A 17655-nucleotide genomic window follows, 5' to 3' on the forward strand; every position below is an offset into this window, starting at 1 on the left:
GGAGGCAGAGGCAGGCGGATTTCTGAGTTCGAGGCCAGCCTGGTCTACAAAGTGAGTTCCAGGACAGCCAGGGCTATACAGAGAAACCCTGTCTCGAAAAACCAAAAAAAAAAAAAAAAAAGAAAATCTTAATTAGGTTGATAAAAATGCAATCCTTTTGCCTGGAGGTCTGTCCTAAATAGATTGTACAAACTATGCCTCAGACCAATAATACGGATACTGTATAGTTTGATCCCCAGAGAATGCCAGTGAACAGAAACCCCCTTTTGGTCCATGGGATCCAATACGTATAAGATGCAAGTAGTTTGCCTCCCCATGCATAACTGGAAACTGAGTGACATCTATTAAGAACCAGTTACACTAGAGGTTATTCTAATACATCTCACAATAAAGCACAGTTGAAGTCAAGACACAATCCTATACAATGAAAAGTTTCACATCCCAACAGCCTATAAAAAAATGTGAGGACTAATTCTGGGCATGGTGGTGCACACCATTAATTTGAGCATTCCAGAGGCAGAGGCAGTCAGAACTCTTGTGAGTTCAAAGCCAACCTAGCCGACACAGGGAGTTCCAGCTTGCCAAAACTACACAGTGAGATCCAGTCTTTAAAAAACAAGACAAAGAAACCATGGGAGTTTAAAATACAGTTTGGAAATGAAGAAAAACACACTTTTATCAGGGTTAACGGCCACCACGCAGGTAGGAATTCCTTCTCTAAAGTCTATCATTTTTATACACGGGCAGGGACTCTGGGTGCCTGGGCTCACCTGCTTTAGTCCCAACAAAATGGTAAGACTTGGGTACTGATCTCATCTGTCCAGGGGGTTGTTTCCTCTTGTGATGAAGACCATGTGAAGGATGTCTAACAGAGGAAACATGGACCCACTCGGCACAGCATCTCAAAAGAAAAGAGGCCTAAGGAACCGACAGTCTCCAGTGAGTGTGAGTGTGCACGTGTGTATGTTCTGAGGGACCCAGTGCGTGTGTGTGTGTGCATGAGTGTAAATGTGCATATGTTTTTTTCTGAGGGACCAGTCTTCCTTATCACCTCCATACAGGAGGGTTTCCTAGCCTAAATCCTGGCAATCACTGGACACCTTCTAAGGTCTTTTCTAGGGGTAGCCCCTGAGGTCACAATTCAACAAAGACAATGGTTTTATTAACAAGACCTAACTAATATTGATTTCTAGTTCATCATGGTTTCTACTAAATTTCAACTTAGTATATTGAAATGGAATATTTTTAAGAAACCACTTCTTCAATACTAAATAGGATCTCTTACTCAGTTATAGCAAACCCAGCTTGTCAACTTTTAAGTTATATTGGACCTTGAGAGATCCCTCTTCCTTTTCTCTGCTTAGAACGAATGGTAAGTTCAGAGTTGTTGGTGATTTAATGACACTGTTCCCCTTTATCTGTTATCAGCAGGAACCCAGCAGTGGTGGAAGGACATCACCTGCAGTGTCTGGGTTCCCAGACCTGTTTGATGGTAAGGATTGCTCAAGTTTTCATGGCAGCCCCATCTCTGCCTTAGGAAACAACAGCCTAGCCTATCTGTTGGGCCCCTTCTCAAAAAAACTGTCTTACACCAGGGAGTTTATCTTCAGCTTGTTACTTCAGAGAGCCTACTGCAGAATTATCAGGAGCACAAGCAAGACGCATCTGAACAGTGGCCACAGCGAAGGATACGAGTAGATCCAGATGTACTTCAGGACAGCTGCTCTTACCATCTGCTCTGTGACATGGACAACCTATCTGATTTTCTCCTTCATGAAGAAGGACAATCACTTAAAATGATTATTAATAAGACAACTAGAAGCACCTGCTGCAGGGGCACACTGTATGTTCTAACAAAGCACTACCACAACAGAGCCTTTCTCTTCTGTGTGTATGCACGTATGTGAGCACAGGGACCACCATTCATTCACTGTACTGATTTTATGAGAAGCTCTAACAAAAAGTCTTCATAAAATACTTAAGAAGTGGAATACTCAATACTTGTGTAAATGCAGAGCACAAAGCTCAGAAGATAAGACAGAAAGGGATCAGTACAGAGACTTTTGGGGGGGGGGTCTGGGTTCTCAAAAATGAAACTTTCATTACATCATCTTTATATCTTCTTTGAGAACAGGAAGAATTTTATACATCTTTACAGACTTCTCACCGGCTAAATAGTCAATAAATATTTGCCTATGTGGTCATAAATTTTCATCTCAATAAATTCATTGGTATCACAGCTCTGTATGTTAGTTAATGCCAGCATTTCCACTAATAAGACTAACTGGGGGAAAAAAAAAAACCCAACAGACTTAACCTAGGCCAGGAAGAATGCAGGCAATATATTATAGATTAGGTAATACTTTAATTTAGGGAAAAAGCTGTGTATAGTGCTGCTGTAATTCCAGTATCACGTGGAGGGGTGAGGACTAGGAGTTTAAAGCCATTTCGGCCTATGTGGTGAAACCCTGTATCAAACAGAACTAAACACAACAAAAAACTTAAGAGAAAATGAATTAACAGGGAACATTTAAGATATTAAAATTATGAAATAAATATTTAATAGTTGACATATATTATGTATGAAACATTCCACATTAGCCCTAATAACTACAATAAATGTTGGCATGTGCCTCTGACAAAGTAGAATAATTTTTGTAAGTTAAAATTCCAAATACTAAAAAAGGCTTTCGGCAGTGGTATGTTCTCAGTGTTTAGATAAAAACACAGAATTTAGAGGTAGCCACAGACTCTTACAGTTTAACTAAAGAGGTTCTAAACTGGCTTCTTCTAGTAAGCCACTTTTTAACAGGTTGATTTAATCTAAATATCACAGTGTTCCAATCTGGTTGGTTTTCACAGCAAAACATAAATAAATAAAAAGTTCACATTATTGACGTAATATTGTCTGTGTGTAGTAGTGGGGATGAAGCAGGGCAGGCTTTTCTGTCAGTACGCAGCACCAGGGCTCAGTACTGCTAGTCTGTTCTCTCAGGTCAGTGTTGAGACAGGCCTTCTTCTCAGACACTGCGGTCAACACAATCAGGAATTACAAACTATGTCTCAGATAAGAGTTTTACAGAAACCTTAAAAATGACAGGTATTACCACATAAAAATAGCCTTTTAAAAAGCTCCCTCATAAGGAGCTTGCCATGAGCTCACGAACTAGCTCTAGAAGGAGAGTGGGAAGTTCTGCAGGGGGACTGGGAGAAAGCCCTGTGTGTTTAACAGTGGAGGCAATGGGGAGGTGGGTAAGAGGACAGTGTGCAGCCACGACACATTGCCCAGCATTCCTTTAAAGCAGACAGCCTTCAGCGCTGGAAAGACACTGCTCTCATTTCTGGCTCAAATCAATACCTAGCTCATACTAAAAATGGCAAATAGAAAAAGCTTGGGAGTGAGAAAGCAGACTACTCCTTCTTCATCTAACCAACGTAAAATTTCATCCTAAAATGAAGACAACTTACTTTCTCCTTAAGGTTGTTCAAAAGATTTAGAAGATACTTGTATAGAAACATATACACCTTTTCTTGCCAATACTTATCTTGGAAGGACAAGCTCATGGAGATATTCTACCCAATGATGTCCATGCCGAGCTGCCACTTCTGCACTAGAAGACCACAGCCTAGAAGTCCTTGTGTGCTTATTACTTACTGATGCAAAGAGTCACCTAGCCATGGGAAAACTTGGCTCTGTGACAACTTATAAAGCAAATAAAAATATTTGTCTTTTTGTCATATTATAAAATACCACCTACCTTCCAAGCTATTGTGACTTACAAGGTCGACTTGAAGAAGAAACACCTGCCCCAACAGGGTGCTCAGACGTGACAAACCAACGATGGGTTGCAGTTCTTACACATTACTGACTGCACAGGATGGGGAGGCCCCCAGCTCAGCCTCACTGTAGCTCTCACATCTACATGTACTTGATTTTTGAAGTGTCTTAACTAATCATTTACTAATGTTTTACTCTTCAAGACTTGAAAACAAAAGACTAAAAAAAAAAAAAACCATGACAAATGTTAAACCAAAATTATTCAAACTACAGAGCATTAAATGCATTTCTATTAATGAGAAGAAACTGAAGAATGCTTTGAATTCTGCTAAGCCTGGTAACAAAATATTGTGACTTAAAATGGGTGTCAATTTTCCTTTGATCTTAAGCTCAAGAGTCAAGTAACCCCTAGGGAAAAGAGTCAAATTTAATGCTTAGACATAGCAACAGGATACTGCACCCTGGCTCTACCAACTCGTCAGACTTTGAGACTCAAATAGTCTCAAAGATTTTGGTAGTTTTAAATTTCTTGTAAATCTGATGATCAAATTCATTTCCACTGACTTAGGGACAAAGAACATTCTATTCAGGTCTAAGCACCACAGTAAAAATGAGCTATGGAACAGTCTTTTATTACCGCCCCCCAACCCATAGCAGAGCTTGCATATTGTTTTTAAATGAGACATCTCCAAAAAAGAATGGCACCTTTATTCCTCTTCTACAGCCCACCTCCCCAAAGGAAAGTTCTGTACGTGCTGGGACTCCATATCCGGTGAAAATGAGGCACGGCTGAAACTCTATGCTAAAAATATATGCAAATAAATAAATAAATTCATGTTGAGCTTATGATGCTACTTTCTGATCTGGCGCAACAATACTGCACAGGCAGTAAAACTGTCTCCTGACTCATATGCAATCTTTAAAAATTAAAAAAATAAATCCATCTATGAAGGAGACTAAAAGCAGGAGGTGAGGCAGGAGGAGGAACTGAGGACACAGTGTCTTGAATGACTCTTGGTTTCCTTTCTGATTGTTTTTTTCTTTTTTTAAACGGAATTCTTTCTCTACAGTTGCCTGAGAACCGCTATGGTTTTTGCCAAGTCTGTAACAGTGATTATATGTCATCACCCACAAGCACACTTGTTTGTCTCAAGCCTATAAATACTGTGTTAGTAATACTAAACTATTGCCATTGGCTTTCTGTAAAAAGAAAAATAGAGATTTGCATTTTATAAAGTTAGCAGTGAGGGCAAGTGGAAGGGACGCAATGCAGTACACATGATGGTTTCCTGGGACACAGAAACCAAAGTGAGGTCTTGGACGAGCCATCTGGTCAGGCTGTGTCCGAGGAAGAGTCATAGGAGGAGACAATGAAATTGCCGCTGCTGGAGTGGCCAGCCACGGACTGGGCAGCCTGCTGGCTCAGGTTGTTGCAGATGAGCACCAGCTGATTGCTCTGGGCCTCAGACAAGGTGCTACAGCTCTGATAGACACTGAAGTTGGTCTTCCTGCCGGGAATGTTGCCCTTCTCACACATGGTCTTCACCATCTTGGCTAGCTTGTTCTTGCCAAGGGCCTGGCAATTGTACCAGTGAAGAGCTGCCAAGTTCACAACTGGCTTGATGGACAAGTAGAAGGGGGCATCCTCATAGCGCATAGCAGGAGGCCTCCGCTGGGCATACTCCTTATAGTCCTGCACCGGGCAGGTCTGGGGGGCATGCTGGGTAGCATAAACTCGCGAGTCCGTTCCTCCTCTCTTGGTTTTGGCATTCAAATCACCAGTGTCCTGACCCATCCACTCCAAATACTCAAGCCCGGTTTCTGTGACACGGAGCCGGATATCGCCCCATTTCAAGGTGGATCCATGGAAGCCTGTGCAGTGCCCAAACGCTTTCGTGTTGTTGAGCCAGACGAGGTTGAGCAGACCCTCAGGGTTGTACCTGCTCAGCAGTCCCCTCTTCCGCAGGATGAGCTCATCGGCAAAGGTGAGCTTCATGGATTTGTGTGGCTTGTTTCCCTTGCCTTTGCAGCGAAGCTCGATCTGTTTCTGTTTCAGGGCCTCCTGGGAACGCTTGAACTCCTTATCCCTGGTGATGCTGTAGCCATACCTGTGCTCTTTCAGGTACCGTTCCAGCCCACACTGGTAATTCGCCAAGCTGTTGGGCTCGTACTCAGACCCATCCTTCTGCCTGGCATCCACGAAGAAGGAGGCAAGGTAAGCATCTAGCTCCTTGCAAGGGATGACATAGATCTCTCTGGTTTCGGAAGGGTACTTGGAGATGAGGAACTCCCGGAAATTGCGGAGCGCAGTCTGCGTGCTCCTGATGGTTTTCTCGTTCTGCTCCCTGCTGAGCTCAGCTGCTCTTTCATCCTGGTCTGCAACAAATGGGGGAGGGGAGGGACAAAGAGGGTGTGGATGAGTTCAGACAATGCACTTGCTACTCTGAAATAAAGTTTCCTTTTATAATGAAAAAGGGAAAGAAGGATAATATTTTCAGAGAACAGTGATAAATTGATGGGCTGTGGTTATCGCACTACTGAAGCCAATTTCGGATTCACAAATGTACTGGACGAGATATGGCTGGTCATGACGAGAACTCCTTTCTAAAAACGTTTTGTTGTTACTGTGTGGTGTGCGTGCTTGATGCATGTGAGTGGGTCTAGGTGCGGATCCTTTCACTTTTATACAGCTCCAGGGGTTGACCTCAGGGCTCCAGGCTTGCATGGGCATCTTGCTAGCCCCGAGTCACAAAGCTTATTAGTGAGTGAAGGTTTGTTGTATTAAGGGTGAAACTGTCTGAGGAAACCCGTGGGTAGAAATGTGCATTCTGTCCAATGTTCGTATGAGGCACCCCTCACCCTGCTGGTACAGTCACTCCCTCTGTAAAACTGGAGGTAGCACTGGCCCCACTGCTCTTACTGTAACACATCATGGAAGTCTCTGCCGGAAGGACTGTGGCACAAGCTACGGAGCACCAATTAAGTAGCACTGTCCAAGGTGGCAGGCCTCACACTTTACTATGCTTCAGACTCATTTACGGTGCTTCAGCAAACACAAACTACCTGGCAGCAAGCACAGGCGTCTGCATTTTACCCAGTATCTCTACGCTCCTGATGAGGCTCGGCCCATAGTTTCTTTCTGTTCCTTAAGAAGCTCCACAGCAGGCAGGGTCTCAAGTTTAACTCCTACCCAGACTCAGAAAAACCAAATTCTATGCCTATATCCTGTATAAGAAACTCTATTTTGCCCATTTTTTAAAAATGTCTAAGAAACACTATTTAAGTGGTTTCATTTCAATAACATTTAAACTTGAGACCTTAACTTTACGAATAAAAATACTTGCTTTAGCCAGGTGGTGGCCCATGCCTTTAATCCTAGCATTTGGGAGGCAGAGGCAAGTGGATCTCTGAGTTTGAGGCCAGCCTGGTCTACACAGATAGTTCCAGGATAGCCAGGGCTCCACACAGAAACCGAGTCATGGAAAAACAAACTAACTAAAAACAAAACAAAAAAATTTGGCTTTAAAAAAAAAAAACCCACCTATTCTGTGTATCAGACATGGTCTGGATAAAACTCAGAATTACACAATAGAAAACCATACTGATATGCAATGAAACTTGTTTTCCTATTGATTTTTAAGAGGAAAGCACGGAAGTTAACTTAAAATAAACAAAACAAAACAAAAAACAACTCAGGACTCTTGTGTATATAGCAATAGCATTTTGTTTATTGAAAATATTTATAAAGGAAAACTTTAGATTAAATTGCAAGACTTCTCAGTGTAACTTTGTAACTAATATAGCCAATGATGGAGTTTTTAATATGCTGGATTTTTTTCACAAACTACTTTTTGTAAAACATTATCATACATTACTGTGTCTCTTAAATGACAATTCTAAGACAGATTTCTGAATTTCTTATGTACATAGGCACACCTGGGATATCACATTTCTAAAGTTTAAGCACACAAACAGACTTCATGCCTCACACCTGAACTTCTGCTCTAGATCTTTAGCTGAAATTGCTTATATATTAACAAAGCCGGCCAGCCTGCTTCCCTTTCATTAAAAACAAAGAGGCAGGGGTTGAGTATAACCACTCACCAGCTGGTTTCCTGGACTATTCAGATGGAAAGCCAGAGGCCAGCACTTGTTGACTTTGGCTGCTACACAAACATCTAAAAGCAGTTTTCAAACTTCAAAGGCTTTCCAGGAAATAAACATTCACAGGCAGCTTGAGGGAAAAACCTTCAGCCCCTCAATGTTCATATGGGCTCTGAGACTGAGTCTGTATACCCTGTCACCTGAATCCATTACACCTGCTACACACCTGTACAGCGTGTGTGTGTATCCACAGGTACTCAATAGCTACCATCAAAATCCCACTGAGAGGTACTGACTCTACTTGGCAAGCACTCATTTTAGTTTGTAAAGTAATAATTTTACAAAAAGAGAGAAGTTGAAATTTGATTTGAAAACCTTTTGGGTATTAATTTAAAAATGAGGGATGATTTCAGGCCGTGTGAGCACACACCCAGGCGCACCGCACTCAGAGAAATCCCAGCAGCTGCCGCAGGGCAGCTGAGGATGGCTGTGAACCCGGCTGATGTGTTGCAGGAGTCGGCAGCTCTCCTACATCTGCCTCAGCCCCGTTTTCAGTTATTGCACGCAGCTGACCTCCTCAAGGCATCCTCAGCCCAGTCTTTCTTGAAACGCTCTCCCTCATTTCTGCTGGGTCTCAAGCTTACTTAAGAAATCAATGTTGCATGTGCTGGAGAACAGCCCAAGTGAGCTGTGGTAGCCTCTCTTTTCAAGCAGTTTGGAATGCACCACAGGAGGCAGCAGCAAGGGAAGACACTCCTGCACTCAGCATGGAGAGAGCCAGGAAATAAGTTTTCAAACCCTGTACAAGCGACATGTTCTCAACTAACAACAAAATCAAGTAAGGCCAGGGGAAACCAATAGTAAACAAAACAACAATGGCAACTAGCATGCGTCTGTGTCCAGTCTTAGAAGTTTCCACTCCATTCCTTTTTCATTTTTTTTTCTTTTTTTAAAATTAGATATAACATACATTGAATATCTGTGAACCTAGCGAGCCTGTGAACCATATTAGAATTCTTTCTTCCATGGCTCCCTAGCCCCTGACTTGAAATATCACAGTTTGGTTGGCTGGCTGACCTGTTGCTATAATGCCTATGAACGGAACCTTGGGCCTGGCTTCTTTTGGGTTCAGCGTCACCCATAGTTGTGCATTTGCAGGCGCTTCATCCTCTCTGCAGTGTGACATTCCACTACACATAAATCCAACATCTCAGTAAACCCCAGAGGCCAAGAAAAGTTAACAAAGCAGGGTATGGCAGCCAAGAACATGCAGCTAAAAATCATTTTCTTCCAATCAAAGCAAGTGTTTGGTCTCTGTATGTGTGTACCTGTGTATGTGTGTATAGTATGTGCAGGTGTGTGCACTGTACCTGGTATAGGTCAGAGGCTGACCATGGGTATCTTCAACTGCTCCCCACCTTACGCTTGTGTGATGTGTGTGCATACTCACTTGCACGAGTGTGGGTGCACATGCAGCGGTCAGAGGACAGACAACCTTTCAGTTTTCCTTCTACCTTGAGCCGGTTCACCACTGCATATACTTGGTTAGTCGGCAAGCATCTGGAACTCTTCTTCCATTTCACTGCAAAAGGCCTGCGATTCTAGATCATCAGACCTAGATTTAGTTCTGCAGATTCAAATTCATTCTTGCACAGCCAATCCTTTATCATTCACCCAGCTCTCCAGCCCTTCCACTTAATTTTTTGAGCCAGAGTCCCTCACTGAACTTAGAATTCACCAATTTGCTAGCCTGGCTGGCCCAGTCACAGGAATCTCCTTGTCTCTGCCTCCCCAGGAATGGGATTATAAGCACACAGTACCACACCTAACCTTTTACACTGGTACTAGGGACCTGATCAGGTCCTCATGCTTATATGAAAAGCACTCTGTCAACTGAGCCACATCCCTAGCTCCTAGCTCAAGATTTGAATCATGTAAAGATGCAGGGCTGAAAATAATGTCTCCTACTGCTTCCACCAGCCTGCATGCCTAACAGCCTAGCCACTATATGTAGAGAGACCTAGCATGTAGCTTAGGATCTAAGGAGCTTTCTTACAAAGCTTCATCTTTCCTCTCAGGCCAGAAACCTTAGAACGCTCTCCCTTTTTCTACAGCTGAGCTGGGCTGCCTCATCTACATACCAAGGAATAGACCACAACCTAAGTGGGCTAGATGACAAGCTTTGGGGGATTTACCCCCCAGTGTGGAGACAGTAATGGAAGTCAATCTTCAGTACACTAGCCCAAGTGCTGTGAAGAAAACCAGCATTTTCAGCAAATGTAGCCAGCCGCCCAGAACACTTCCCAGCTCCCCACAGCTCACTGTCTCCATGCTCCATTAATCCAATTAGTCCCTTCCTTGTTAGGAGATGACATGGAAACACACATAATTAGTGCAGTATCTTATGTTCTCATTTAATTTGAGGAGATCTATGTTAGATTTAAATCCAGACACATTTGCTTCTGTTGCTGCTGCATTCAATTTAAAACAGGCACAAACTTAGCTATGGCATCCCTGTGCGCTGTATTATTAAAGCCATACATTTGCACAGTGATATCAAACAATTCCTGATATTTAACTTTTTTATTGTTTTCATGTACAACAAGGAGTATTTTGTCTTATCTTTCACTTAATTCTGTATAAACTAGTGAACAATAAGCCCATGAGCTTATTAAATAAGAATGCATTTTACATTTGAAAAATAAACTATCTGTGAGCAGATTTATATGCAGGAAGCTGAGGTTGGAATCAGTAATGACTCCACACTCACGGATACCATTAGCTTCGAGCATCTGAAAAACTTCTGTGGGTAAAATGACAAATTCCGACACTGTGAAGATGATATCACAGCTAGGGCGATCAACAATGCACAGAAAACTAGTTCAATAGGCCAGGCATGGCTCTGAGGTGCTGGAGCTCTGATAGGAGTTGAGATCGTCAAGCTTGGGCTGTAAGGGAGCTTCATCTGTCTCTCACCTATGGAGGGAGTGAAAGATGCTCTGGAAGGTCAGGTACCATTTGATTAAGGAACACAGGACACTGGGGTATCCCTGAAGAAACTGTGGGAGCATAGGGCCAAGATGAGGTCATGAGTGTAAAGTGCTGACTCTTGTTGAGGGGACAGTCAGAACAGGAGAAAGCTAGACCAGTGGGGAGACCAGAGAGACAGTGCTAAATGCAAAGAACCCCCAAGTGGCAGAAATCTGACAGAGGGGACTTTCTAAACAAACAAACAAATGGTCAACCATCCCCTGCCCCTGCTATCCCTCACTCCTTCCTTCTCTGCCGTTGCTGCCTCCAGCACTTATCGTCACCTGGCACGTGTTGATTATTTTATATCTGTCTCCCTCAGTACAGGGGACCCATTAGACCTCAACGTGTTATCCCAAGTCCGGAAATGCAGGAGAAGGAACAGTGGCCAGTAAGCACTGGCTGCTGAGTCAGCACTAAGGTTAAAGGGCAGTTACTGATATAATTGGGTAGTTACTTAGTTCACTTCAGAAACTGTGCTGACTGCATTTAGAAAGCATTAAGAATAAAGCACGGGCCAGGAATTTAATTTGTGGCATCACAATCTGACTTCAAAGCCTCACCTGATCCATTTTTAAGACTGTTAACAGTCAGCTGGGGTCAGGGTTGGTGGGGTTGACTGTCTATAATGATGATATGAGATGACATAAGAGACCTTAGTAGTTTTCCTCAGGAATATTTCCCTAGGAAATTAGAATTACCAGCCATCACAACAAACTGCATGCTGGGCATGGTGGAACAAACCTAGCCCTTCAGAACCTGAGGCCAGTATTGTGAGTTTAAGGCTAGCCTAGGCTTCATAGTAAAACCATCTCAGACAGACACACAAAACAAACCTGCCTCAAAACAACACAAACTGCTACAAGATGAAGATAGCATCTTCATCTTACTAGGATAAGAAAACAAATAATGGTTTAACAAAAGTCTGAATCACAATATATGTATCTATAAAAGCAGATGACAGCTCCCTCTTCCTTTTCTGATCTTTGCCATGATAATGTAATGACTGATAATGTTGAGTACTTACTTCTTCATAGACATATCTTATTTGAGAGAAACAAATTTCTTATGATTTTCTATGTTGGAGAAATAAGATTCCTGTTTGACAATCTCAGGAAACAGGCAACCTAAACTTTGTTAGTGGCCATAAAAACTTACTTGGCAACATTTATGCTTCATTTTTGAAAGTAGCAGCAGCTCATAATATCTATAACACCAAGCTACGTTTGCCTTAAAAATAGTAAATTGTGAAAATTTTACAACTGCCATAAAACACATTAAAAAGTCACTGCCTTTCTTCTCTCTTAAGCCCGTTCCTTGCTCGCTTTCTGCCTTCTGATAGAACTTTAAAACTAGGCTATTTTCTAGGACTGTTAACATCACTAAGTGAAGCCGGTGTCTCTGCTACTGTAGGCATCTGAGCAGTAAATTATCCCCGACTGCAGTAAAGCACATTTAATACCCACGCACCCACACTCTCCAAGAACATAAGACTAGGAACAGTGCAGGTCATCCAGTGTGATTTTTGGTAGTTTCTTTTACTGAAGCAAAATTCACTCGATGGCATCCATCACCGGCTTATAATCCTGATGGGTACACCACGTGATTACGTAGCCTCTGGAGAATATCCTCAGCAGAAATGTAGGAAAATAAAGAGACCACAAAATGTCATACTATTTACTAAATCAACACAAGGGGTGTCAAGCGCAAAAGAAAGGCCTGTTTCCTTCCTACCTGTGCCACTAGCTCACTCTCTATAAACTAAATCAGACCACAAAGCTGTACTGGTAGGGGTGAGATCACAGCATGGAATTAATTTATGGCTATCAGGGTACAGGAGTCTGCATTTTAAACAAGTCCCGGGATGGCTCTAACACAGGTGTGGCCCATTAGTGCACAGTCTGAGTGCCTGGAAAGGTCTCTTCCTCTTCCCAGGAAGTCCACGGCCAAGCTCTGGCTCAGATACATTACCTGCAGAGCAGGGTTTATAGTCAAAGAGTTTCACTTCCCAGGCACTTGCTAATCACTAGGGGGGTTTGTTGGAGTGACTTAAAAAAAAAAAAAAAAAAAAAAAACCCTTTGTATAAAGGCATGTCTCTGTATTTTCAATAGTTAATTCTGTACTGGCAGAGACCCAAGTGAAGGCAGGATGGTGGTAATGTCATTTCTCTGGCCAGCCACTGAGTTTTCTATTTTGTAAATGGTCTTTCTTTCTCATCTGCCTAAAGGTAATCTAGAGATGGTATCAGAGGTTGTGTTGCTGCTGACTGGTTATAAACAAAGAGCTGCTGGCCAATAGCTGGGCAGGAAGTAGGGGCAGAACTTCCCGGCAAAGAAGTGATCCAGAGAGCGGAATGCAGAAGAGGGAGAAATGACAGCAGACTCACGGGGGAACAAACCGGGCCAGTGGGGAGTGGAGAGGTCTATAGAGCTAGCCACCGGGCGGATCTTTCAGCTTAAATTTAAGCTGAGAGACTGCCCCAGCAAAAGCCTAAGGTTAAAACTATAATGGAAGTCTCATGTCATTATTCATACTGCAGGTGGGTAGAAAAAATTCCCACTATAAGGCTTGCTTGTTGTATATGTTGTGTATGTGACTATGGAGGACAGAAGAAGGGATTGGGTCCTTCAGAACTGGAGTTACAGGCAGTTATGAACCATAATATGGGTGCTGAGAACTGAACTCTGCAAGAACAGTAAACACCCTTAACCACTGAGTCATCTTTCCAGCCCCTGGATTCACTAAGTTATTAACACTGCTTACCTAATTGCAAGGCCATTTTAAAATCTTAATCTACTTGGCCCAGCTGATCTGACATAGGTAGTGTGGCCAATAGTTAATAGATCTTTGCCAACATAATATCCTTTCCAAATCTTAGAAGCAATGCTTGAGCTATATAAAATCATGTCTGTTTTCAAACCTAAGTGTTTATAATTGTACCTCTTAAAACAGTTGTATGGAAGTCGAGTAAGATAGCAAAGTATACTACTTAGCTCAGTACTGGGCACACATGTATCTTCTGTCCTTTAAACGCATCACTGCTTAGAAAATGTGTTCCAACCCCCTGAGCCCACATCTCCCTAGCCCAGCTGCCAATGAAGCTCAATGACAGAGCGAGAACTTGCCAAGCATGGGTCCTTGGTTTGAGCACCACCAAAACACCCAACAGTCTTTCTGTCTCAACAGAGTCCCATTGTTGATGCTTGTTCTCAGCACATTTGCTAATTTCCCCAAACCTTTATAAGTCCTTCATGTGTAAGAAAATACTTTGTTATGGGCAGTTGTAAACTGAAGTTTGTATCTCAAACAGCTTTTTGGAGACCATATCCATGCCAGGTCTATGGTGTCACTACGAGCAACAGTATGGTGACTGAAGGAGTTCAGTATAGAATTACACATCAGTACAACGGTAAATTCTCTCTTGAAAATGCTGGCCTTTAAAATTAACAAAATAAGACACTAAAAGCCAAAAGGGGGGTCATCTGATAGGTTTAAAAATAAACTAGAAAAAGCTTAAATCTCAAGGTTAATTCCTACTTCATGGAAAGAAATTAAGCATTCCAAAGCAAAGGCAAAAGGAGAACAAGAGAATAAATATTGTATGACATTAATCACAATAAGGAGTGCTTTCATCCTGGCTGAAATATATTCTTAAATCAACTTCAAAATGTAGCTGCATTTGTAGGCTTAACAGCATGAAAGCCATAGGACGGTAATTAACATAATACATCATCTTGTGGAGTTTTCATAGAATCTGACAGGGCCCGTTGAGATATTGCTTATTAGAGACCATAGAACACCCCTAACATCACCCCCTTTTTATTACACTGCCAGGCACTGAATCAAGAGTACCTTCTAATGTGTCTGAATATCTGCCACTGGTGTAATACATAAACTATACAGTGCGCTGCTGCCAACAGACTTTGAAATACAGCTTAGTATATACAATTCCCAGAAACAATCTTGCTTTTCACTCTTACTTTCTTTGACTGGAGGCGGGGCTGAAGGCACATCAATTCATTACAGAGTCAACATTTACATTTCCCACAGATTCACTAATGAAGCGGCAGCTGTACCCTCACCCCTCTAGTCCTTTTACAGTTCCTTCTTTACTGATTTAACTATACAGCACAGAGTATCTTACACAGGCATTTTCAATCAACCCATACATGTTTTTCCAGTGCTTTTAACATGATCCCTAAAAGAAACATTGAGAAATTCAATAGTAAATAATTTCCCAGAGTAAAAATTAGTTTTCTCAGAGTTCAGGAATTCAGCCTTGACAGCACCAAACCTCACCTCAGTGAGTTGTCACACCCTTGACTTTGCTGTGCATACCTAACTTTTAATTTCTAAGTAGCTCAACTTTAAAGAAATAGATGGTTTAAAAGAGCAATTATGAGCTGGAGAGATGGCTCAGAGGTTAAGAGCACTGACTGCTCTTCCAGAGATCCTGAGTTCAATTCTCAGCAACCACATAGTGGCTCACAACCATCTGCAATGGGATCTGATGCCCTCTTCTGGAGTGTCTGAAGACAGCTACAGTGAAATCATATAAATAAAATAAATAAATCTTTAAAAAGAAACAAACTAAGAACAATTATTCATATATGAAAAAGGGATTTTAGGATAATATAAATCCCCCAGGAAATTAAAAAAAAAAAACACAGCAAAGATTAAAACAACAACAAAATCAAAACAAAATAACCCCTCTCCAAGCAAAACCCCTACCCATAAATCCCTCCCCGAGAGATTGTCACTGGATACATTTTGATTTTCCAATTACATTCTCCTTCCTTTAGTATAGTGGAAACTTCTACTTTTTTTTTTTGGTTTGGTTGGTTCTTTTTGTTTTTTGTTTTTTTAGGCAGTTATGTCAAATGATGTTTTGCTGGGGTACACAGGTGAAAAGACACATGATGTTAGAAAGAATATAAATAGAATTCAGTAGATGGAGGATGACACTAAATGGTATTTGTACACCTTGCCATTCCTTACTGGTCGTTGTTTGTCAGGACCTCATAGAAAGAAATCACCAAAACACTTCTGGTGGTGTTCTGGCAGCTTCTGGCCCCTTCTGGGGACTTGGGCAGACTGGCAGAGTGAAGGGGAAGCTTCTGGATATGTCAGCCGATACAGACTCAGGTGATGTTTTGCTGAGGCAAGACGTGCGGGAGGACACATGTTTGGAGGCAGTATAAATAGGACTCAACACTGAGTGATGATGGGCTTACACAGCTAGCTTTGCAACGCTTCGTTGGTCTCAAGTCTTTGCTGATCTTCACTTTGTTGAGAGAGGCAGGACAGAGAACTTCTGGCGCGCCTGCTGGTCCTGTTTGCTCCTGCTGACTCGTGCCCATTTGGCAGAGACCTGGCTGTGCCAAGGCTACTGATTCATGTTTACTATCCTGACTGAGCTAGACTGCTGGCATGCTGACAACTGGAGATTAACATCGCCCCAAGGAACTGCTTCTAAACAGCACAGAGTAGAGCCTAGAGGCTTCTTCTGGATCGACCTGCTGCTGCTGCTGATTTGTGAATGGTGTGAGGGGATTGAGCTACTGCTGCTGACTCAGGTAAACTGAACTGCTGATATCCTAATAAAGTAGGTTGGATTGCTCCAAAGAACCATTTCTAAACAGGTCCACTTCCCCCATACCCTAATAACCTTTCTTTTCCACTACCTCTGGTGGGTGAAGGGCTAGAAGGGAGGTTAAACCATTTAAGAACCCTCATTAAAAGTAGGTTTTAAAAATCTAAACCAACACTTTAGTGCTGAGGAAAAACCCAAGATGTTGCACATAACTAGCAAAATGTTCTACGGCTTGACCCACACCCTCACACCTGAATCTAAAATTTAATTACAAATACTACCCTTTAATTACCAAGAATAGAGTCCACTCTGTTCTAATTGCAGTCTTTGTTTTCCTTTTGTGTCCTATTTGTTTTTCTCTGGAAATACTGCTTTTTCATATACTCAAGAGGAAATCTGCTGCTAACACAGCCTGGTTAAGATAACATTCCTGGAATTAAAATTGACTGAGAAATCTCTTCTTCACTTGGTACCAGCTAATGCCCAAGAGCTGTGCACTTAAGAGAGGAGGTCCTGATGGCCAGGGTACACGTGAGCCGGTCCCTCATATACTGTGTGGTGCCACGGGCGGGGAAGAGAAGCCTGCAAGACTTGGAGAGCAGCCCACACTTCCATTGGGCAGTGCAGTAGAGCTGGTTCTGGTGGCAAGGGTGCAGGAGAGTGGGCACCAACGGCAAGAGAGCAGGATGTTGACCCTGCCCCTTGCCAGCTGCGGCACTGGGTAAGCTAGCAGAGGCAGTCCTGGAGAGCTCACCCTGGTGGTGTGGGTGTGGGAGAGCTGGCAGGCTGACCAACTCACCTACCATCCAGGCCCAGATGCAGGGCTTGAACTGGCTCACCCCAACATCTACCCCACCTATGAACACCTAGAGAACATAAAGGGGCAGGTCCTACAGATCCAAAGCTACACAATCTCCATGGCACAGGGCAACAACAGGATGGCACAGGATAACAACAGGATATCCCAGAGGAATCCAGGTGATGATCCAGTTTTAATAGTGTAGCAGAAGCCAGAGCCCTCGAACTAGACCAATGACTCATTACAACGAACATTTATAAGCAAAGCTGTTTGGGCAAAAGGGTACTCTGTGTAAGGGGACAGGGAGGTGAATGGGATTAGAGTGCATGATATGAAATTCACAAAAAAAT

At 42.6% G+C, this 17655-nt stretch overlaps 1 protein-coding gene across 3 annotated transcripts in view; it reads right to left on the minus strand.

The window, feature by feature from the left end:
* The window catches only part of Kiaa1958 (KIAA1958 ortholog), a 134950-nt gene that overhangs the window by 33640 nt on the left and 83655 nt on the right, over positions 1–17655 (minus strand). Inside the window, exon 3 of one of the 3 annotated variants that reach the window (XM_029476265.2) lies at positions 6071–6154. The exons of 1 other annotated variant lie outside the window; for it this stretch is intronic. In XM_029476265.2, the coding sequence (XP_029332125.1) occupies positions 6071–6154 (84 nt within the window). Of the gene's footprint in view, positions 1–147; positions 6155–17655 lie in introns of those variants that run through there. One more of the 3 variants, XM_021159963.2, reaches the window with a different exon arrangement.

This window comes from Mus caroli, unplaced genomic scaffold, assembly GCF_978045245.1.
Source record: "Mus caroli unplaced genomic scaffold, Mus_caroli_1 scaffold_6, whole genome shotgun sequence".
NCBI lineage: Eukaryota > Metazoa > Chordata > Mammalia > Rodentia > Muridae > Mus > Mus caroli.